Below are 24,815 nucleotides of genomic sequence, written 5' to 3' on the forward strand. Positions count from 1 at the left end.
CAGTCAGAGTCATTGCTAACAGTAGTCTGAACGAACAAATTCTTATTTAAGTGGCAGCATACCATTTTTTAAATAAAAAATCCTGACAAATATAGAAATACAATTTTAAAACGCTAGTCACAGAAAGCACAGCTCAGTACATAAGATAATTCTGCTGTTGTGTCATGCTTCATCAGACACAGGTTTAAAATATGCCTATTTGAGAAGATCCACGCATATCCACACATAAACGACAATGCCTATGTATCGATACACACATATATATATATTTATAACTATATATAATAAAAATACTACCATTGCTAAGGATGCAACAGCCTTTACAAAGGAAGCATACATAAACGGGTGTAGCAGCAAGATGGGACAACAGAACGGTTTCAGAGAGAGGGGGGTGAGTCCTACCACTGTCTCAGTGTGTGTGGGGGGGTTGGGGTCTCGGGGCTGGGCTTTCACTGGTGAATATAGGGGTCTCTGGCCCAGTCCCCTGTGTCGCCCCTCTTTTTGGGGGCCACCTCCCCCTCCCTGTCCCGGTCGCGGTCATAGTACTGGTGGTGGTGGTGGTCGCGGCCTGGTCGTTGATGGTGGTGGTGACCGCGCAGCTTGTTGCGCTCGTTGTAGTCCTGCTCGTTACGCTCCTTAGAACGGTGGTGTCCTGTCGTGCCGTGGCCCGCCTCCTCGCCGGCGCGGTGATGGTGGTGGTGGTGATGATGGTGGTCCCTGGGTTGGGGCTGGGTCTCGTAACGCTGCTGCTGCTGGGGAAGCCCCCCCTCTCCAAGCCCCTCCTCGTCATATTCCTCCTCTCCTAAATCCTCCTCCTCCTCCTGGTGTAGGAGATGAGTGCGGGGCTCTATGTAGGCTGAGTCTCTGCTTTCTCTGCTTTCCCGGCTCTCGGGGGTCTCGGAGTCCTGTGTCTCCCCCCGGGAGAGGCCCTTGCCCCGGCCACCACTGTGATGATGGTGGTGGTGGTTGTGGTGCTGCTCAGTTCGCTGGGAGGAGGAGCGGTGGTGGATGTGCTGGGGTCTCCTGGAAGACTCTGTCCTTAGGGGCCTCTCCTCCTCCTCCTCCTCCTCCTCCTCCTCCTCCTCCTCCTCCCTCTCCTCCTCCTCCTCCCCCTCCCTGTCTGGCTGCTCCTGGCTCTGATGCTGGCTGTGGTGGTGATGATGGTGGTGGTCCTCTCTGGAGCCCTTCCTCTCCCCACCTTGTCCTGCCTTGTCCCCTGCTTTCTGCTCTGCCCCGCTGCCCTGGGGTTAGCAACACATCACACAACACGCCCATTAATACAGTTAGACACACCAACACACGTATGCAGAGTAAGAAAGACAAACACACCCTCAAACACATGCAAATCAAACACAATTTCAACCACTTCCAGACAGTATTTCAAATTCACACACACGCAAACCCACATGCATGAAATTCAAACGCACACTTGTACACATACACACATGTGCACTGCACACTCAAAGGTTGAATATAGGTTATCAACCAACCATTGAAGGTTGACTATGGTCCTGGAGAATACAGTTTCCTTAAAAATCATCATATCCGTTTGCTTTCAGATTGATTTAGCCTGGTTTATTATTTTAAGTCTCCAGGACCAAGGCTGAATCCCCATGGAATACTAACACTTTGACCGAGTCCCAAATGGCACCCTATTTCCTATTTAGTGTACTACTTTTGACCAGAGCCCTATGGGCACTGGTCAAAAGTAGTGCACCATATAGGGAATAGGGTGCCATTTGAGACGCAACCCTGAAGTCCACACAGCTCTTGTGACTGAGTATCTCACTCACCACAATCACAGACATGTTAACCTCACTCATCAGAAGCATTTTCATCAGCATTTTCAGGAGTTTCAAAAGGACTTTCATTGTCAGGAGTTTCAGTCTTACATTTCCCAATGGGGAGCAATGCATGGGGATGGGGAAAAGATGTGGACATTTTAAATACAAATGAAACAGATCTGAATCAATCAAATGACCCAAACTAATTGTTCGCTGCTCACCGTTAAATACAGAACCTTCAAATAGATAATTATTCCCAAACTGACAAAAGTGCATAATGCAAAACACATCATGATCACCCTATTCATTCCTTTGCCTATAAGTATTAACTATTTCAAACGAATTCATTATAGCAACCCACCATGTTAAACCAATTCAAAACACAAGCTCCTGAGTTGTCAGTGCACTTTCCAGACTTAATGATCTTGACTAGTCATGGTTAGCAGGCCCAGCACCAGTCATGTCCCTCGTCTCTCTATTCCTATTCCTCTCTCTCTGCCCTGCTCTTTCCTACCGTGGTCAGTGTGTCATGACTCTGACTCAGTGGCGGTACAGGCTGCTCATGGCCAGTGAGCTACTGGTCTCCCTGCCCTCCCTGCTCTCCCTGTCTGGGCCCTGGAGCCTGGTCAGCACCTGTACCTGTATGCTGGAGACGGGAGCGGGGCTGGAGGGCAGGGCGGCTGTGGCCAGCTTGGCCAGCAGCGGGTTGGGGGGGTTGCAGCTGGCGGGGTGGGTGCTCTTCCAGTAGGCCTCCAGGTAATCAGCCATGTGCTCACACGCATCCTCCAGCTGGTTCTCATCCAGGATGATGTCAAACATCTCCTACATGAGAGACAGAGAGATGAAGAGAGAGATAAACAGAGGGAGAAAGGAGGGAGGAAGGGAAAACAGTACACTCTTAGAAAAAAAGGTGCTATCTAGAACCTAAAAGGGTTCTTTGGCTGTCCCAATAGGAGAACCCTTTTTGGTTCCAGGTAGAACCCTTTTGGTTCCAGGTAGAACCCTATTGGGTTCCATGTAGAACCCTTTCCCCAGAGGGTTCTGCATGGAACCCAAAAGAGTTCTACCTGGAACCAAAAAGGTAGCTCCTATGGGGACAGCCAAAGAACCCTTTAGGAGCCCTTTTTTCTAAGAGTGTATTGTTAGTGTTTTCTGTGCCCAAAACAGAGCGATAAAGAGAGGGAGAAAGTAAGGAGGATAGAAAAAAACTAAATTGTTATAAGGGCTGAAAAACAGCATTTGTATGAGCTATGTATGGGCCAAGAATAGCATCATAACTTTAAATCAGTGGATCTACTTTTCCTTAGTGATAAAGAAAGGACAGACTTTGGGAATAACTTCCAAATTACTTTTACAAGGAACTGACCTGCTTCTCGGATTAAGAAAGTTAGACTAAGACTGTCAAAGACAACATAACCAATTTAATAGCATAAAATATTAATTTGGCAAGGATTTTCTGATCAGGGAGACTGTTAAAAGCTAAATCCCACTAGGGATGCAATGCTATTGGATGTAAATTAGGGCAGATTTTCCACAAGCCTGCAATGTTTGCACTCATATTCTAAAAGAATATCCATGAAGATCACAGAAGGACGGAAATAGAATTGGCAGGAGATATTAGGCTTTCTGAAGCATCCCACAACAGTATTATTAATATAAGGGCAGAATCCTGACGGGATATATACGCACACGACTCAAAACCTCCACGCAAATCTGCTAACGACATCTGTGGCAATATACATAAGACTTCAAGTAACTTGAGTGTGTGTTTTCAGTGTGAGTTTCGCAAGTTAGGATTCAGCCCTTGATAGTCTCCTTTAAGGTATCAATAGAGGCTTGATGCACAGAGACCCAAATCTTCAATCTGCATACAGAAATACTATTATGAAATGTCCAGAATTATTAGATGTGGTGGGCGTGATCCAGGTAGCAGCGACCTCTGGGCAGTGGTTTGGCTATACTCACGGCAGGGCATTGGGCCAGTTTGTCTGCGGCAACCATCTGGACGTTGAGGTGCTTGGCCTGGGACTTCCCTCTGGACTTGATGAGCCTCTGCAGAACCTGTGGGAAATATGAGCGAGGGGCATGAGAGTCATGGCACCATCAGCACCGTAACAAAGTCAACTCCATCACATGAAATCATGTCAACACCGTAACAAAGTCAACTCCATCACATGAAATCACGTCAACACCGTAACAAAGTCAACTCCATCACATGAAATCATGTCAACACCGTAACAAAGTCAACTCCATTACATGAAATCATGTCAACACCGTAACAAAGTCAACTCCATCACATGAAATCATGTCAACACCGTAACAAAGTCAACTCCATCACATGAAAGCATCGTCAACACCGAAACTAAGTCAACTCCAACACATCACAGCGTCATCAGCACCGTAGCAAAGTCAACTCTGATGTAGCAACAACGTGGAAACATTCACCTAACATCAGCACCAAAGTAGAACTGTGATTATACTGATTCACAGCAGCAGCAGTTGATAAAAAGAGGAGTCAGATAGACTTGGTTTATCCCATCGAGGTGTGATTCAGACTGCCAACAATTTGATTTAGAGCCGTAATTCACACCCCTTCTTTCCCTTTTTATCTTACTCAAATGCCAGCGTTTTTTAAAGGATATTTGAATCATGGGTGTTATTTACACTATGGCTGAAGGTTAGCGTGATGAATCAGTCGCCTCACGTACTTCACGCTCTCCCATTCAGACGAGCGGAGTAGTCAGCGCTGACAGGTCGTATTTAATAACCCGAACAGGACGCCATTCAGTTAGAAAAAGGCAATATGAGCAATGACAAGACTGCACCAATGCACCAGGCACATCCATAGACCTCCATAAACCAGTAGACTACTTCACTACTTTCCACAGAGTCTCAGGAGACTTTCAATTCAGCTCCGTTTACTTCATCAATCTGTCACTCACTGCTCTCACACTGGACCGTTTACCAGTGTTTGCCTGGCCTGCATCTACCTTTACACAACTACACATATTATTAACTACCAAAGTGCATTTTGTGAAATGGAAATGTAAGTTGCCACTTGTTTGCGTTGCTTAGCCTCACCTTAGGAGAGGAGATCTTGACGTAGACGATGATAGGGGCCAGGGAGGTCTTGCCCAGTTGGGCCGGGTGGTTGATGGTGTCTGCGTCCAGAACCACCAGCTGTAAGGTCCGGGCCAGTTCAAAGATACGCTCTATCTCACTCTGCACTTCAGCTACTAAGAGAGAACGAGAGAGGTGGAGGGAGGGACAGACGAGACACAGACAGACAGACAGACAGACAGACAGACAGAGAGACAGACGGACGGACAGACAGACAGACAGACAGACAGACAGACAGACAGACAGACAGACAGACAGACAGACAGACAGACAGACAGACAGACAGACAGACAGACAGACAGACAGACAGAGAGAGAGAGAGAGAACGAGATTCAAACCATAGATCCGCTTTCATTCTGCCCTTCAGTTAAGCTGCGGTGAGAGAAGGAGAGATTAGCAACACAATGGATCAATGGATATTAATACAAAAAACTATGTTTTAAGTCAAATATTAGCTTTTGCTGAATTAAAACTGAAATTCAAAAGCTAATTTGACCTATGCACTAACAAGGCTTTTCAGCATTAACAGCTTGACTACTGCTAGAGTACTCCATTCTAGCAGCCTAATACATACTCTAAGAGTATGTATTAGGCTGTTTGAAAGAAGGTTTGAATCCTAATCAACTCATCCAATGTGAGTACATCTGTTGATCAAAAGTAGATCAATAAAGCTACAGTAGCAGTAGTCAAGCTGCTTATGCTGAAAAGCCTTGTTAGTGCATAGGTCAAATTAGATTTTGAATTTCCTGTCTTTTTCAGCTATAGACAAAAGCTAATATTTCACTTAAAACATCATTTTTGTATTAATTTCCAGTTGTTTTTTTGCGGAAGGTCTGATAGTAGCACATATCCTGCCACCAAACATTATTACTTTGCATTATAACTATTTGAAATGGCATGAAACAACATGGCTGTCAACGGCAGTCTAAAGTGGTTGGTTTTCAAAATTGTACAGCTCTTTAACAGTTTAAGTTACAGACAATAGACCAACTGTAAAAAGGTCTTACAATTACATAACTAGTTTATGAACTAGATAATGATTTAAATATGCATACATTTGGGGAACCCTGAAAGCAGTGGCGGTTTTACACGGAGGCCGGGGGAGGCCCGTGCCTCCCTGGAAATGTCCCTGGCCACCCCTGTGGCCCCCCCGTGCTGACCAAATAAAAAATTATGAATTTATAACTATTTTACACGCGAGCGCCAAAAGCGGAACTAATGCAACGCTCTACACGGCAACGTTCTACACGGGTAAATTAGAGTGGCGCACCCAAAAACTGTATCCTGCCATCTGCCTGCCTGCCACGTGTGGTGCTGCTTCGGTGAATGAGAGCTCAGCAACTACTATTTGCGAGAGGAGCTACGATTTGCAGGAGTCGAAGGTAAGTAAAAACGATTTAATATCATAAGTGACTTGTTGTTCTTGCACATAGCCTACATGTTCCTTTTGTTCCTCACACATAAATCAAATCAAGTTTTTAAATGTCTGGTCTCGATTTGTTTAGAAATGTAATCATATCTAAGCAAACTCATCGAAGCAGAAGCAAATATCCAAATGTTAGTAGGCTATCCTTGCTAGGTCTACACAATGTTGTGATGTTAACCACGTAACTTCATCCGTCTTGGCTGTTGCATCGCGATAACAAATACATTTTTAGTAAAGTAATCAACAGGTTATCTGCCAGTGTTAAGTAGGGAGGGATGGTTAGGTAACAAAATGTAATGCATGCCCCTACGTTTTTTCTTCTTCTAATAGTTATCATGAAACGAGGAAGGGACATAAAGTCATTTTTTGCCCCAGCAAACAAAAAAGTGAGAGAAACAAATCGAGGTTTTGAGAAAGTTGAGGAAGAGGGAGAGCCAGCATGTGATGAAAGTGAGGGGTCTGACAAAGAGAGGGAAATTCCAGAGGGTGAGGAGGATGAAGAAGAGGGTGAGGAGGATGAAGAAGAGGGTGAGGAGGATGAAGAAGAGGGTGAGGAGAATGAAGAAGAGGGCGAGGAGAATGAAGAAGAGGGTGAGAAGCATGAAGAAGAAAGCATACAGGGACAGAGAGATGAACAGCCAGAGGGACAGCAAGTGGATCCATGTGGATCAAGTACTGCACCATCAGGTTTGTGATGAGGAAGGTTCTTACTATTTGCAAAGCAATGCAATTACAATGTAATGGTAGGCCTGCTGGGTGTCCTTAAAATGCTGCTTTCTGCTGTTAATTCTTTTTTGTGTCAATATGGCTCTGTTTTTTTTTTTAAGTAAATACTTTGCCTACATTTTGAAATACATGCAGATATACAGTAAATAAATGTTGTAGTTGTGCCCTATGTTTACTGTCCATCTTCTTCAGATATCAGCAAGTCTAAGTATGACGTACCAGTACAGCCGAACTTGAAGATATTCCCAACCACACTGATGGGGGACAGAAGACGAAGCTTCAGACCAAACTGGTACACTACTCATCCATGGCTTGAGTATTCTGTAATGACGGACTCTACATGTTGCTATGCATGTAGACATTTTAGCACACCAAATGCCCCAGACACCGTTTTTGTTTCAACACCTGGTTTTACAAACTGGAAAAAGGCAACTATGAGAAATGCAGGGTTTTCACTACATGCAAAGTCTGAACGACACAAGTGTGCAATGATCGCATGGAGGGATTATCAAAGAGCTGTTAGAACTGACGCAACACTAACAGATCTCCTTGACAAAGAACACACTAAACAAGTACAAGAAAATCAGGCATACATTAAAACAGTTGGGGAAGTGCTGTTGCTTACAGCTACACAAAACATAGCACAAAGAGGACATGATGAATCTGAAGGGTCCACTAACAAAGGAAACTTTAGGGAAATTCTTAACACAGTTGCTAACCACGACCAACTTGTTAAGAGAAGATTAACTTCCATTCACAATGCAAAGTACACAAGCAAGATCATCCAGAATGAGGTTTTGGGTTGTTTGGCAGAAATGGTTCGGTCTGAAATCATAGAAGAAGTGAAGAAAAGTGAGGTTTTTAGCGTCATGGCAGATGAAACAAAGGATATTTCAAAAAAAGAACAGATGTCCTTCACACTCAGGTACTATTACAATGGGGCCATTAAGGAGAGTTTTCTCCATTTTGAATCTGCAGAGAGGTTAGATGCAGCAGGGCTTACTGGAAAAATAGTACACTTACTGGAACGTTATGGCCTGGACTACAAAAATAACCTCGTAGGCCAAGCGTACGATGGCGCTGCCGTTATGAGCGGTAAGCATTCAGGGGTTCAGGCAAGGATCAAAGAACAGGCTAAATTTGCCTTCTACGTCCATTGTAGTGCTCATTGTCTGAATTTAGTGTTAGTTGATGTAGTCAAAAGTGTCCCAGAAACGGAGGAGTTTTTTTCTTTGTTACAGAGTCTTTATATGTTTACTTCTTCCTCATATGTGCACCCAAAATGGCTGTCTCTCCAAAGAGAAATGTATGGCAGAACCAGAGAGCTGCAACGTTTAAGCGACACACGTTGGTCATGCCGATTTCTAGCCCTACGTAATATCATGGACACTCTACCTGCCCTTAAACGACTACTGCAAGAGATTGCTCAAGAACGTCATGGTGAAAGAACTGTTGAGGCCCGAGGTCTTCTTGCTCAAATTGGGGAGACAAAGCTATTGTCTGACATGTTACAGTCACAAACTGTTGATCTGTCAAGTGCTGTTGACTTAGTAAATGCTTTAGTCCTGACATTGAAAGACCACAGGCAGGAGTCTTTCTTTGATGAGTTGTGGGATGAAGCATTGAATATTTGTGAGCAGTGTGATTCTGCAACAAGGTCAGTGGCGAAACGTCAGAAAATGCTGAGCTCTAGACTCAGTGGCTACTGCACGCTAAGCACTGTTGGTCAGAGGGAGGTAGAACGTGACAAAGATATGTTTCTCACATCATTTTTCTATCCTGTAATTGACAGCATGCTCAATGAGTTGAACAGACGTTTCTCCAATACAAACTGTGAGCTCATGAGAAGCATACAGTCTCTCAGTCCCCAGAGTGATACCTTTTTAAAGGAGAGCAATGTTTGTTCATTTGGCCGTTTGTATAATGCAGACATTGATGATTTAGGGCATGAGCTCCATCAATTTAAGAGAGTTTTGGACAGAAAAATACAGAGTGGTGAAGTCAAAAAGCCATGCAGTACAGTTGAGCTGGTTTGTTTTATTGAGCCATACAGGGAAGTTTTCTTTGAGCTCTTTAGACTGTGCAAGATTGCTGTAACCCTTCCTGTAAGCTCAGCCTCTTGCGAACGCAGTTTCTCCACACTGAAACTGATAAAAACCTTCCTGCGGTCCACCACTAGTGATGAGAGACTCAGTGATCTTGGTGTCCTGAGCATAGAGTCCAGAAGGGCCAAGGCTCTGGATCTTGATGTATTTGTGGACCGTTTTGCCAGACAGCACAACCGCCGTATCCTGTTGCTGTAGTGTATCTATATGATATATACGCTAGTAGGGTATGAGTGCCGCTGTGAGGAAAAAGAGATATAATGAACAATAAAACAACAAGCTTGAGCTTCTTAAGACACGGTGGGTTTATCTGTTCTCAATACCACCGGTAAAATGAATGGAGTTAGTCTGGTGTCCACATGAAGTTACGTGTGTAGACAAAGAGTCTGGTGTCCATATGAAGTTACATGTGTAGACAGAGACAGTCTGGTGTCCATATGAAGTTACATGTGTAGACAGAGACAGTCTGGTGCCCATATGAAGTTAAATGTGTAAACAAAGACAGTCTGGTGTCCATATGAAGTTACATGTGTAGACAGAGACAGTCTGGTGCCCATACGAAGTTAAATGTGTAAACAAAGACAGTCTGGTGTCCATATGAAGTTACATGTGTAGACAGAGACAGTCTGGTGCCCATATGAAGTTACATGTGTAGACAAAGAGTCTGGTGTCCATATGAAGTTACATGTGTAAACAGAGACGGTCTGGGGTCCATATGAAGTTAGATGTGTAGACAAAGACAGTCTGGTGTCCACATGAAGTTACATGTGTCTACTTAGATGAACCCACCGTGTCTTAAGAAGCTGAAGCTTGTTTTATTTTTCATTTTACATCATCTATCTTTTTTTCCTCACAGTACCAGTAGTTCCACACACTACTAGAGTGTATGTAGGTTTGTATGTATGTATATATATCCCACCAATCCTCTCTCAAGAGGTTTTCAAAAAGGGGCAAACTCATGTCTCAAGACCTGCTTCTGTTGGTTCCCCTCTCCTGCCTGTAACTTTCCATCCACATCCCCAAAGTTTTGTGGCCCATTATGACATCACTCCATTAAGTGATTGCTGCATGTACTGCTCTAAGGAAACACTTCTCTCTCTCTCTCTCTCTCTCTCTCTCTCTCTCTCGATAGATAGATAGATAGAGTTTATGATTTTATTCTTTTGAATTATCTCTGCCAAACATCTATGTACTACAAATCTTCAAGCTCCACAGATGTTTTATGGCATCCACTAAACCTCTTTAGATATTTGTAAATTATACAGTGTGATACCTTTCAACGAAAGTTTATTTTATTTTTTACCAACTATGATTTTTCCTTTTGAAAACAAGCAAAGCAAGAAAAAAAAGAAACAAAATCACTCCAATCATTGCACACTTGTGTCGTTCAGACTTTGCAGGTCCAGCTTTGACATGATGATCTAACTAACACTAATATTGTAACTAATATTGTAACTGAAATATGTATGATCCTATGATGAGCGATTGCTTACTTCCCTTTCACTCTTAAAAAATTACTGAAAAAAAATGTGTATAAAAAGGTATATGTAGTATATGTTTGTTTAGTGAGCATTCATGCTGTCATTTTTTCCTAATGTGAACTATGGTGGAAATGTGCTGTCCTAAATGGACTTGCCCATATATGTTGTAAAGCCTTTTTTTGTACACCTGCTCATCAACTGACAGTGAAGTACACAAAGACACAGACACACACACACACACACACAGACACCTGTAATATTCTTGTTTTCATGTTGTTGCTGATATCCATCAGTGTTGTTCATATTGCTACATTGTGTTGACATGATTGTTGCTTTTAAACGAATGTTAACTTAATGTTTATTGTCTGCATCCTATTGGACTACTGGATGTTAATGTGTAACACGTTTCCCTGTTTATGTGCTTTAGCAATACTGTATGTCAATATGGTCATGCTAGTAAAGCCTCTTTGAATTGAATTTCTTTTCTGATTTGGTTTATTTTACCTAAATGGATACAGGGTAGTGTGTTTTGTTTATAAATCACTCAGAAAGTTTTCTTTCTTAAAACAAAATGTGGAATCAACTGTCCACAGTAGTGGGGCTTCCATAAATAGGAAATGGCACATTGTTGTACCCTTTGTTGTATCCTGGAGTTTTGTTCACATTGAATATGAACCCTGTATTTGTACCCTGTACTTATTATTATTTTTTTTTATTATTTTTTTTTTTTCATTTTTATGGCACTATCTCTCTTGCATCTGCACTCTTGTACAAAATACGTGTTATAATAAATGTCATATGATTTTAAAGTAAAATAAAGTTTATAATCTTTGAATATCATGTGTTGCCAGTTTTTTTATGTGTGCCCCCCTGATTAAACACTGGCCCCTCCTTGGCCCCCCTAGTAAAATGTGTCTAGAACCGCCACTGCCTGAAAGACAGTCAAGTTAGTTCCGACAGTACGACTGGGAGAGGTAGGTAAAGCCAAATGTAAGATTAGAGCCATTATGATAGATGTGTGGCAGAAGAGATGGGACAGCGAGCCCAAGGGCCGGCATTTATATGCCCTCCAAAGAAAGATTGGTGGACCAAGATTCAATGGTCAGATTAGGAAGAAAGAGGTTGTGTTTGCTCGGTTACGCCTAGTACCCTGTACATTGAACTCATCATTACATCTGGTAGGTAAGCATGTGAACGGTTTGTGTATGTAGTGTATGGTTGATGAAACAGTGAAGCATGTGTTTGTTTATTTATTTAGTCTGTAAGCTGTGATTGACTACACACTCAAGTATAGTTGGTGGCGGCATGCACCTCTAATGTTTGTTTGCGGGCCGCCATAATACCATAGAAGAAGAACGGGAGCATTTTTTTCATAAGCGAGTGAATACCATTCTGTAATGTTAGGACATGAAAATCGCTAACTAGCTATTATGTTAAGGTAAGAATTATCTAAGGTAAAAAGTTGATGCTTTGTTTGTTGAAACTGTCGCTGGGCAGTGATGGTTGTTAACGTTACCTAGCTGACCGGTGAGTCACAGTAACTAGGCTTCTCCAAAACTGCGCTCTGATGATGCTGATGATCATTAGTCAATCAATCAATCAAGTGTATTTATAAAGCCCTTTTTACATCAGCAGATGTCACAAAGTGCTTATACAGAAACCAGCCAAAAAACAGCCCCAAAACATCACTGCTCTAGAGGAGATCTGCATGGAGGAATGGGCCAAAATACCAGCAACAGTGTGTGAAAACCTTGTGAAGACTTACAGAAAACGTTTGACCTGTGTCATTGCCAACAAAGGGTATATAACAAAGTATTGAGAAACTTTTGTTATTGACCAAATACTTATTTTCCACCATAATTTGCAAATTAATTAATTAAAAATCCTACAATGTGATTTTCTGGATTTTTTTTCCTCATTTTGTTTGTCATAGTTGACGTGTACCTATGATGAAAATTACAGGCCTCTCTCATCTTTTTAAGTGGGAGAACTTGCACAATTGGTGGCTGACTAAATACTTTTTTTCCCCCACTGTAATTGAATGTTGAGGGTCAATGTTGTCACAATGAGGGAACAAAAGAAGTATGCTGAGGTCAATTTTGTCACGACGAGTTAGCCAGCTAGCCAACTTGTGCCATAGCTGGGCTGCTCAGACGAGACGTGAACCCGGGAGCCTGGCTAGCAAGCAAGTTAGCTAGCTAGTAACTAATGTTACAATGTCAACTAACGAAACAGATACAATTTCAATAATGTAGGGTGTCTGGCTTGAATTCTATTTTGAATATGGCTTAGATATGGCTGAGAACAAAAATATATTGAGCATCAATTTTGTCAGGATATAACGTTAGCTAGCTAGCTAAAAACGTGTGTAAGTAACTAGTTAGCTAAGATACGAGAGTGGCTAGGTTTCAGTTTTGCGTCACAGCTCAGTATATAGAACAGATAGATTGCCAATGAGGACACGCTGCATTTCTCACTTTGAATGAGACTGTATGATCTCTGATTCTAATTCTGTCTATCTTTTCTGTTTCTCCTTCAACAACAATTAAATATTAGCCTGTTAGCCCACATGTAATTACTTAGCTTTCCTTCATGATTTGCGGTAAAAGAGCAGAGAAAATATTATTTTAATTACATCAACATATTTCTCGGTTAATCAAATGGAAGGCACTTCTGTCTGATATGTAATCTTTCTCGGTCTTTTGAGCATCACTGTTGACAACTTAGTGGAATTTCTTAAATATCTTCTTAGAGAATCCCTACGGGAGAATGATACATTTCTATAGATTCTTCCAACAAGAAAACTAGCGAGCAGATCGCGGCGCCATCTGCTGACCATTTAAGGAATTGAGTCTTCAACCGTCGTGCCAAATTTCATTGAGTAAAATGGAATATTGACAGAGAAAAGGGGAAAAACTCCCTTTAACATGCATTGCTGGCTCAAAAACAAATATAAACAACTATCGCCACGTCTATAATACTATAGGATCATGTGAAAATTGGAAGTAACCAGTATTAACGTGAAAAGATGTATTAGCTAATGCACTTTTCTCCAGATAGACACAGTTAGGTCATATACATAAATCATGAACAGTCCAGAAAATCTCCCTAGCAACACTTTCATTAGCAGCTCAAACAAAGGTTTTGTTTGCCCATCGAGAGCTGCCCATGACTAAGATACACCCACCTCCTGCCCTATTTGTTTGTTGTCGGAAATTGCGCTGATAGTCCAGATGTGTGTCTTGTAATTATAATTCAGCGATTGTCATTAGGCCCACTAAACTTGCTGCCAGAATTGATGCGTACACTGTTGTATGCGCGCGTCTCGGTCTTGGCCACTTATCTCCGCCTTGGAAAAATGTGTTCTCATTGAACCACAACGCAATTTGGAGGGTATACTGCCCGTTTTCAAGTCAATTCAAGTCAATAATTTGTATGCAGCTGACATGCGGTAATGTTAAATAATGATGTAATTGCCTATAGTTTTCTTGGCATTTCATTTTAATTATTGTGATAGGCTCACGTTTTACCGGCACGGCGTAGGCCTACACATACTATTTACAGGACCGTACTGGCTTAGCCCACTTTCACCCCTGTATCACCATCAAGACATAGTCAGGGTTCAGCGTACTGTCAACACATCAGTCCCTGAAGTGACAAAATAATTATCCAGTTGCATTGGCTTCAAGTTAAAGAGCTTTTAGTCATAAGTGGAGCACAAAGATTGGAGTTGTGCAATGTTTTGAGTGTGGCCCAGTGCTAATGTATCTTTAAAGATGAGCGGGTTTATCCCATGCCTACACTCTTAGAAAAAAGGGTTCCAAAGGAGTTCTACCTGGAACCAAAAAGGGTTCTTCTATGGGGACAGCCGAAGAACTGTTTTAGGTTCTAGATAGCACCTTTTTTTCTAAGAGTGTACTGGAGCAACCGGCACCCTACTCCCTATTTAGTGCACTACTTTTGACCAGGGCCCATATGACTCTGGTCAAAAGTAGTGCACTATGTAGTGAATAGGGTGCAATTTGGGACGCAAGACGCAACACATGAGTAACCTTACAGAGCACCACGGGGGCGATCCAACACAAAAATTAGCTACGTGGCTTCCGTAGTTCCGTTGGCTCTCCGGCCACCACCGTGAGGTCATGTTTCATTGTTATCGCAGCTTGTTACTTAAACCTGTTAAAATCAGCTGTGTTCTTGACCTTGTTACCTGGCAGCAGGTATCTCTCCTTTCTTTCTCTCTCTTTCGTTCCAAAAGCAAACCTTTTTAATCACAAGCCTGGCCAGGTCATTCTTCCCCTTCCAACATCTGTAGATCTGCATTATAACCGTCTCCAAGGTTGTGCCCTAAATGGCACCCTATTCCCTATATAATGCACTATTTTCGACTAGAGCCCTATGGGCCCTGGTCAAAAGTAGTCCACTATATAGGGAATAGGGTGCCATTTTGAAAACATCCAAAGACTTTCTTTAATCTTTTACTCTTTCCCTTCTCTCTATGCAATGAATTAGTATCTCTACATACAATGGGCACTAGAAGAACACAGAGGTTTCCCAGCCTCATACTTCCAAACTTACCAAGGTTGGAGCGTGTGTTGGATCGCTCGATGATGGCGTGTTTACTAGGGTTGTTGAGGACGGAGCGTTTGGCAAGAGAGATGTCTGCCGTGACTCGAGTGATTGATATTCTGATAGGAAATCAGAGAGAAAATAACTGGTCACCGAGAGAATAGAGCATGCTCTGATTTCTGAAACAGCCTTACCAATCAAATATTTAACACTTGGAAAAAGTACAGCATTAGAAACAAAATGGCATTGCAGCAAAATGACATAGGCTACAGTCCATAATGAAGAGGGGAGAGTTTTGTGATTTCTAAGCAAGGTTTGGTAGAAGAGGCCAGAGGGTGGTGAGAGTATGCTTTGTAAAACACATTGTTGATTATCAAAAGGGTGGCACTTTGAGAGGGAAATAAAACAATGTACAGTATAAGCTAATGAGCCTATGTTTTGTAACATCATTTCCTACTGTGGATGGGAAAGTGGCCAGGCAGCCAATGCAGGGACTGGTGCATGGAGAGGAGAGGAGCTGAGGAGAACCCTGCACCGCACTAGGGCCCAATATAGCCAATTAAGGACATGGAGAGGGCCTATTTAAAGCAGCAGCTAGCACATCTCCAGGCCAAACAAACTTGTTACACACTCCCTCTGCAAAACCTCCAGGGACGACTAATACCAGCCTATAGGACTCAGGCAGAGCAGACTGAACAAGGATACAGAGAGAGAAAAAAACAGAGGGAAGGAAGGAAAGCCGGGACAGCTCAACTTACCTTCCCTCAAATCTGTGTTTCAAAAAGTCAAACAGTGCTTTTTGCATCATATCGGTCACCTGAAACCAAATGGACAATAGAAACATAGTGAACATTTTAGGAACCACCATCATGAAAACAGACTATGTGTGTGAGTGCATGGGTGGGTGAATCAAAGCAAGCTCTCTGTTGCTGAAAAAGGGAGCCCCACTGCACAGATTGTTGTTTCAGTATTGACTGATAGCACTTCAGCCTTCCCCTTGTAATCAACTGTGGTCCTCCTCAGCTTAGCGTGTCCTGTTCTCACCAGGTTCCAGAGACCCCTGCCCCTGTCTGCCTCCCACTAATGCACAGAGACACATCTCAACTCTGTCAGTGTATCCATGTGTCCACAACAACAACTATTAGGAGAAGTGTAGTTAGTGTAAACAGAATATATTAGTGAGTTGAGTAGTGCTGCTAGTGTGAGTAGTAGGGTGTTAAAATTCCAGTAACTTTCCCAAAACGTCTAGGTTTTCCAGAAATCCCATTTGGCAGATTCGCAGAAACAGGAGGGAATAAGCAGGAAATCCAGAATCCTCCAACCATGAATTCTGGAAAACGTGGGAAGTTTGGGAAAGTTACCAGAACCTTGCAACCTTAAAGAGATACTTCACCCAAATGACAAAATGACACATTGGTTTCCTTACCCTGTAAACAGTCTATGGACAAGGTATGACAGCAATCCATTGTTTGGTTTAGTTTCCCTGGCAGACAGCAATTCCCTGGCACTGTTTCCAAATGTTAACATTTTTGCATTTGTGGCACAAATCCCAATCAAGTCATGGGACCGATATTAGCATTTTTCACGGATCATGTTCAAATCATATATAAGTGACTTTGTTGAGCTTCACAATAGATTTTAGATACTTTCGAATGATTTGGACATGATGTGCGAAAAAAATGCTAATATCGGTCCCATGACTTGATTGGGATTTGTGCCACAAATGCTAAAATGTTAACATTTGGAAACAGTGCCAGGGAAACTAAACCATCGCATTGGATTGCTTTCATACCTTGTCCATAGACTGCTGACAGGGTAAGGAAACCAACATGTCATTTAGTAATTTGGGTGAACTACCCCTTTAACAAGTAGGTCGCATTCCACTGCTTAGACATTGCATGTATCAACCAATGATTTCGTGCCACATCATCAACTGTGTCATCGACTGACAGATTGCTAGAACATATGATGTGGTTAGCTGATAGGTAAAATACCTATCCAGGCGTTGTAAGATCTGGCAACGTCTAAGCAGTGGAACGCGACCGTTGTAATCGAAACATAATGTCCTCGTGAGTGTAGTAGTGGTAGTGTCAGTAATAATCCCTAATAACAACTTTACAACAATTTATAACAATCCCTTATAACTTAATGCTGTTACCTCATAGCCCTTCAGTGACGGTCCAACCAGGACCACAGGGCGCATGGAAGGCACAACGTCGTATGGAGGAATGTGTTCCGTCTGCCCAACGAGAGAATACAACCCATCAGCTTCACATCCAGGGAGATTATTATACACTGTCTGCATCCCAAATGACAACCTATTCCCTACATAGTGCACTATGTTGGACCAAGGCAGGGCCCTGGTAAAAAGTAGTGCACTTAATAGGGAATAGGGTGGCATTTGGTACGCAGCCACACACAGAATTACACACTACGTCCAGCGGGGAACAGCAAAGCACAACACACTAGACCAGGGTTTCCCAAACTCGGTCCTGGGGCCAGTACCGAGTTTGGGAAACCCTGCACTAGACCATTTAATAGAACTGAAAGGAACTATGCAATTAGTTGTCCTAACTGCCAGTCCCAGTTTACACTCAACACACAAGGATGCCAGCTAGAATGTTCGGACCCATAGAGATAGGGGTGTTTTGTTTTCATTTTGAGTAAATATGAAAAAGTAAGAAATGATATCATACAATGAGCAAATATTAAGATAATCTGTTTGTGTTTGCTCTTAGAATAAATATGTTTATCTTCACCCAACCCCTAATGAATTGACAAGACTCTTAACATGAACAACAATCAATCAATGTATGGAAGTCAAGGTATACTTGTGTTGAGTGTGGAGACTGAGCAGAATCTCTCATTTCACAATTCTTATCTACTCAAAGGGTAATGTCAGTAGAGGAACTCATTAGTCAGAACAGGGATAATCATAACAGAAGGCTAGAAATGCAAACTAGAGAGAAGCAGACTAGCAGAAAAAAAAAACACCCAGTCACACAGCGACAGAGTAGGAGCTCAGTGTATCTCAGTGACAGCTGCAGAGGGATCTGTCTGTGTGTGACAGCGAGGCAGTAGACCTCTAATGAAACATCTGCGTGTGCTGTCACAGTGGCGTGACAGTGCAGTATGAGGAACACTCAGACAGACTGACAGACAGACACGCCATTGCTTTGCAGGGAAATGAAAGCATAGAGAGAGAGAGCGAGCGAGAGACAGAGAGAGAGAGGCAGACGTTGCACTGAGTCGGTTTGTCACGCTTCTACCTCCTCTTCTGTGGAAAGTGAATGGACAATAACGTTTTCTAATGTAATCTAATCTTCTTTCACGACTTTATATTACTGCTAACTACACTGAACCAAAATATATACGCAACATGGAACAATTTAAAAGATTTTTACTGAGTTACAGTTCATATAAGGAAATCGATCAATTCAAATAAATTAATTAGGCTATTGATTTCACATGACTGTGAATACAGATATGCATCTGTTGGTCACAGATACGTTGGTCACAGATACCTTTAAAAAAAGGTATAGTGTGGATTAAACCAGTCAGTATCTGGTGTAACCACCATTTGCCTCATGCAGCACGACACATCTCCTTCACATAGAGTTGATCAGGCTGTTGATTTTGGCCTGTGGAATGTTGTCCCACGCCTCTTTAATGGCTGTGCGAAGTTGCTGGATATTGTCTGGAACTGGAACACGCTGTCGTACACGTCAATCCAGAGCATCCCAAACATGCTCAATGAGTGACATGTCTGCTGAGTATGCAGGCCATGGAAGAACTTGGACATTTTCATGCTGAAACATGAGGTGATGCCTGTGGATGAATGGCAGACAATGGGCCTCAGGATCTCGTCACGGTTTCTCGGTGCATTCAAATTGCCATTGATAAAATGCAATTGTGTTTGCTGTTTGTAGCTTATGCCTGCCCATACCATAAACCCACTCTGTTCACAACGTTAACATCAGCAAACCACTCGCCCACACGATGCCATACACGCTGTCTGCCATCTGCCCGGTACAGTTGAAAACGGGATTCATCCGTGAAGAGCAAACTTCTCCAGCGTGCCAGTGGCCATCGAAGGTGAGCATTTGCCCACTGAAGTCTGTTACGACGCCGAACTGCAGTCAGGTCAAGACCCTGGTGAGGACGACGAGCACACAGATGAGCTTTCCTGAGACAGTTTCTGACTGTTTGTGCAGTAATTCTTCATTTGTGCAAACCTACAGTTTCATCAGCTGTCTGGGTGGTTGGTCTCAGATGATCCCGCAGGTGAAGAAGCCGGATGTGGAGGTCCTGGGCTGGCGTGGTTACGCGTGGTCTGCGGTTGTGAGGCCGGTTGGACGTACTGCCAAATTCTCTAAAAACGACGTGGTAGAGAAATGAACATTAAATTCTCTGGCAACAGCTCTGGTGGACATTACTGGAGTCAGCATGCCAATTCCACACTCACTCAAAACTTGTGTTGTGTGACAAAACTGCACATTTTAGAGTGGCCTTTTATTGTCCCCGGCACAAGATGGAAACAAATTTGTGCACAAAATTTGACAGAAATAAGCTTTTTGTGCGTATGGAACATTTCTGGGATCTTTTATTTCAGCTCATGAAACATGGGACCAACACTTTATGTTTTTGTTCAGTGTACCTGTCTTTTTCTCTCTCCATCTCTTTCCCTCTCTTTCTCTCTCTCTCCCCCTAGCTCTCTCTCTCTCCAGCTCCCTGTCTTTCTAGGTCTCTATCTCTTTTCCTGTATCTGTCTCTCTCTGTTTTTTCCTGTATCTGTCTCTCTCTGTCTCGCTCACTTTCATTTTTCTTGAACTGCTAACATCTGCTGCCGTCACTGGCTGTCCCTGGGGAACTCTTGTTACATCAGAGTGGGGAAAGTGCTGCTGGAGAACTACCGGTCACTGTAGTCACAGATAATTTAGGCCATATTTTCCTGGCCCAGGCTACAGGGCTATTGTTACAAAAAAAAATGCACGCTGCTAGATGATTAAAAATGGTGGCTATTGTTGCCATAGTTGTTGTAGTTGTATGGTCTTAGAAAGGACATTAGATTGTACCTCTGCATCATTTTGTATGCTGATTATTGTTTAAAAAAATGGTTTTACATTTACATTTACGTCATTTAGCAGACGCTCTTATCCAGAGCGACTTACATTATTATAATTTTTTTCATACCCCCTGTGGGGATCGAACCCACAACCCTGGCGTTGCAAACGCCATGCTCTATCAACTGAGCTACATCCCTGCCGGCCATTCCCTCCCCTACCCTGGACGACGCTGGGCCAATTGCGCGCCGCCCCATGGGTCTCCCGGTCACGGCCGGCTACAACAGAGCCTGGATTCGAACCAGGATCTCTAGTGGCACAGCTAGCACTGCGATGCAGTGCCTTAGACCACTGCGCCACTCAGGAGACGCTTTAAGAAATATACTTTTTTTGAGAGGATTTTGGGGTTTGCCAAGTTTTGCTCCAAGTCAAGTCATGGAGTGCACACTATGACTGAGAACTCTGTGTTGTGTTATGTGTATAAGGTAGGGCTACATCACACACATTACACACATCACACACATCACACACATCACACACATTACACACACACTAACATCCCATCATGTGCCAAGGAAGCCCTTACGGGATGGTCCTAACTCCTTTGGAATGGTGTATTAATATAGCAGTGCTTTCCATAAGAATAGATTTACGTTTCATAATAAGAACAACACAATAATAGTTGTTGTATTTGTTCTAATAGAGGTCACACTTGATTCTTGTTCCTGTGTGATAAACACAACCAAACCAACAAGAGGACGTCAATAGCTGTTACTGTAGATATACTCTTCTGGTTTAAGAGTTGGATACGCTGAGTTCCCACTAAATCTGCATCACGCACGCACGTACACACACAAACACAAAGACCACAGCGACAACAGTGAGTGAGAGGGGAGTCAAAAAAACAACCACTGCAGAGAAATCACAGAATCACATCCCCCAGACCCCCAAGGCCCTGCTGGGGATTTGGTGTGTGCTGCATGCTAACTTCACTTACCGACTTCTGCTTCTGCTTAGCTACAGCCCAGATGGAAGAGGAGAGAGAAAGAGCGTTAAGAAACAGGCAACATGCATGCTAATGGCTCAAACGCCCAGCGCAGGGAAGAGACATGGACTCTGGCAGTAAGACACGTAGGATAAACAGAACGGACAGACGAACGGATGAGTGATGCTGAGCAGCCACAGTCAGGCAGTTGTCATGGGTGGCCGTGTGGACGGACGGACATAGGAGAGGAGATACAGGTAGAGAGTGAATACCGGCGTAGTGCCACATTTACCTTCTTAAAGAAGGGCATTCGTTTGTCTTTGGCTAGGGTGGGTGACATGACAGTGTTTGGCTGACTGACTTTAGGGGAGCGAAGGTGGACTGGAAGCTCATTGTCCTCGGGATCTAAGCCTGTGGCGTCTATATCAACGGCTACGCACACAGACACACAAGGCCACCGTCACACAGAGGCAATACACAGAAGGCTACAGGGGTAACAATGAATACCTAACACTGAACAGATACACAGGTTATTCCAGCACATTTACAAACTATACAAACCATAGCCAACTATAGTCAAACTATGGTTTGACTATACAGAAAAAGAGCACTGACAGTAACCAATAGCACATAAGTTAAGCAAACATTTAAGGCCACAGTAATACAAAAATACCATTCTAACATTTTTACTATGGGCCTACATCCTGTTGACTTACTAACTGATTGGTCAAATTTCCTGAAGTGTACTAAAGACAAGCCAGCAGTAAGGTCAAAATAATGACCTTACTAATAAAAATGGTGTTCTAGTTTTATCAGCCTTTATACTCAAGCCCTCTTAGAGGTTGATGGAAGTTTGTGTTAGCGAAAAACATGTCGACAACTGTCAAAACCCTGCTCTCAAACCCTGCTCCAAGGGCCTCCTTTACTCACCAGAGGAAGGGGGGGTGGATTTCCGCGAGTTAGGAACCACTTCACCTAAACTGGTAGAGGAGTTTGCTCCTGATTTACTGCAAAGATAAATACTTCATATCAGTATGTCATTCATATCAGCATATTTGAGGTGTTGCTAGTTGATAGTGTCGGATATCTCAAGCAGCGCTTGACATTAACTTTTTTAGCCACTTGTCTTTCGGACAAATAGGACAGATTTTTTACTTGTCCCCAAAAATGTGACTGAAAATGGTGTTGTATGATACAAGGAACCACTTCACAATATACATTCATTATTATCACTGGTATTGACAATGGAAGGCTGCTGGTCTCCGATCCCATGTATTATATCTCCTGCCGTTGTGTCCTTGAGCCCAACCGCCCACAAAGTAAAATACTGCACTGATAGACTACTGTATAAAACACATGTGGTCCGTCATCTGGAGAGCTACTGGGAGTGCAGGCTCTTGACCCAACCTTGCTCAAACACCAGAGTTAGCTTATCAAGGTCCTGTTGAGCAGCAGATCTTTTTGTACAATGTGGTGTGTTCATGCAGGGCTGGAGCAAAAGCCTACACACCCAGTAGCTCTCCTGGACTCCTGGAGGATGGTTGGCCACCCTGTAACATTACAATTATCACCAAATACTTTTACGTCTTTATAAAATAATTCCATCACTCAATGAATGAACCAGGGATCAAATAGCTAAGGTGGGCGATGTAGCTAACTAAGATGTTTATCTCTTTGTAAGGCTAAAATATTCAGTGTTCAGGCCAGGGAGATATTGACAGCATAGGAGTTAGGCTACTCTTGAGCACTTGAGAGACTGTTTTACAACCGGAGTATGCAGCATTGGTTTCATCAACTGCACACCTACACTACATGGCCAAAAGTATGTGGACACCCGTTCCTCGAACATCTCATTCCAAAATCATGGGCATTAATATGGAGTTTGCTGCTATAACAGCCTCCACTCTTCTGGGAAGGCGTTCCACTAGATGTTGGAACATTGCTGCGGGGACTTGCTTCCATTCAGCCACAAGAGCATTAGTGAGGTTGGGCACTGATGTTGGGCGATTAGGCCTGGCTCGCAGTCGGCGTTCCAATTAATCCCAAAGGTTTTTGATGGGGTTGAGGTCCCTGTGCAGGCCAGTCAAGTTCTTCCACACCGATCTCGACAAACCATTTCTGTATGGACCTCACTTTGTGCAAGGGGCATTGTCATGCTGAAACAGGAAAGGGCCTTCCCCAAACTGTTGCCACAAAGTTGGAAGCACAGAAACATCTAGAATGTGATTGTATGCTGTCGCGTTAAGATTTCCCTTCATTGGAATTAAGGGGCCTAGCCCAAACCATGAAAAACAGCCCCAGACCATTATTCCTCCTCCACCAAACTTTACAGTTGGCACTATGCATTGCTGCAGGCAGCGTTCTCCTGGCATCCGCCAAACCCAGATTCGCCTGTCGGACTGCCAGATTGTGAAGCATGATTAATCACTACAGAGAACGCGTTTCCACTGCTCCAGAGTCCAATGGTGGTGAGCTTTACACTACTCCAGCCGACGCTTTGCATTGTGCATGGTGATCTTAGGCTTGTGTGTGCTGCTCGGCCATGGAAACCCGACAAACAGTTATTGTGCTGACGTTGCTTCCAGAGGCAGTTTGGAGCTCAGTAGTGAGTGTTACAACTGAGGATAGAAGATTCTTACACGCTACGCGCTTCAGCACTCGGCGGTCCCGTTCTGTGAGCTTGTGTGGCCTACCACTTCGCAGCTTAGCCGTTGTTGCTCCTAGACGTTTCCACTTCACAATAACAGCACTTACAGTTGACCGGGGTAGCTCTAGCAGGGCAGAAATTTGACTAACTGACTTGTTGGAAAGGTGGCATCCTATGACGGTGCCACGTTGAAAGTCACTGAGCTCTTCAGTACAGGTCATTCTATTACCAATGTTGTCTATGGAGATTGCAAGGCTGTGTTCTCGATTTTATACACCTGTCAGCAACGGATGTGGCTGGAATAGACAAATCCACTCATTTGAAGGGGTGTCCACATACTTTTGTGTAGATTAACTGTGTGTCAGCCATTTGCTGTTATAGCCTACACGAGTGCCGGTGTCAGATCTGTCAGTGCAGGCCTACAATAAGTATACACCAATGCGCTCTGCAGAGATTGGGAGGTAAGTGCGTAACACATCGCATCCGAAAGACACTTTGATACAATTCTGATCGGAGTAGCCTAATTGTTTGACATTTAGATTTTTGCGTAATATTACTTAGCTAGTCCATTCGGACAACCTACTCTATAATCTGCTTGTCCGGCAATAACTTTTACTTGACCCGGGCAAGCGGACAACCGTTAATGTCGAGCCCTGTCCAGTGTCGGCTCAATGGCAGCATCATGATTGGGTGAGGTGCATGTTAGTTTCCGTGGTGATTGCAATGAGCGAGGGGGCTGGTAGCTACCTGGAGTGGAACTTGCCCTGTTTGGCTCTCTGCTCGTGTTGTACCCGAGTGTTCTCGATCTTCACAGGACTGGGGATAAAACCGATTTCACAGCCTTCCTTCACCAGACGCCCTATCCACCAGTCATTATTAAATTTCTACAACAAGGGGACAGACGTGAGG

General features: G+C 43.3%; 1 protein-coding gene across 1 annotated transcript in view; it reads right to left on the minus strand.

Moving 5' to 3' along the window:
* Window positions 1-449: 449 nt before the first annotated feature.
* Window positions 450-24,815, minus strand: part of LOC311109070 (voltage-dependent L-type calcium channel subunit beta-1-like) — a gene marked incomplete at both ends in the record, with an annotated part of 134,947 nt that continues 110,581 nt past the window's right edge. The window contains 10 exons of the mRNA XM_084151865.1: window positions 450-1,241; window positions 2,424-2,606; window positions 3,750-3,845; window positions 4,866-5,020; window positions 15,221-15,330; window positions 15,970-16,028; window positions 17,370-17,450; window positions 21,552-21,691; window positions 22,190-22,266; window positions 24,654-24,790. Coding sequence (XP_084007991.1) covers window positions 450-1,241; window positions 2,424-2,606; window positions 3,750-3,845; window positions 4,866-5,020; window positions 15,221-15,330; window positions 15,970-16,028; window positions 17,370-17,450; window positions 21,552-21,691; window positions 22,190-22,266; window positions 24,654-24,790 — 1,830 coding nt within the window. The remainder of the gene's footprint in view (window positions 1,242-2,423; window positions 2,607-3,749; window positions 3,846-4,865; window positions 5,021-15,220; window positions 15,331-15,969; window positions 16,029-17,369; window positions 17,451-21,551; window positions 21,692-22,189; window positions 22,267-24,653; window positions 24,791-24,815) is intronic.

This window comes from Coregonus lavaretus (genome assembly GCF_964263955.1).
Source record: "Coregonus lavaretus genome assembly, chromosome: 34".
Classification (NCBI taxonomy): domain Eukaryota; kingdom Metazoa; phylum Chordata; class Actinopteri; order Salmoniformes; family Salmonidae; genus Coregonus; species Coregonus lavaretus.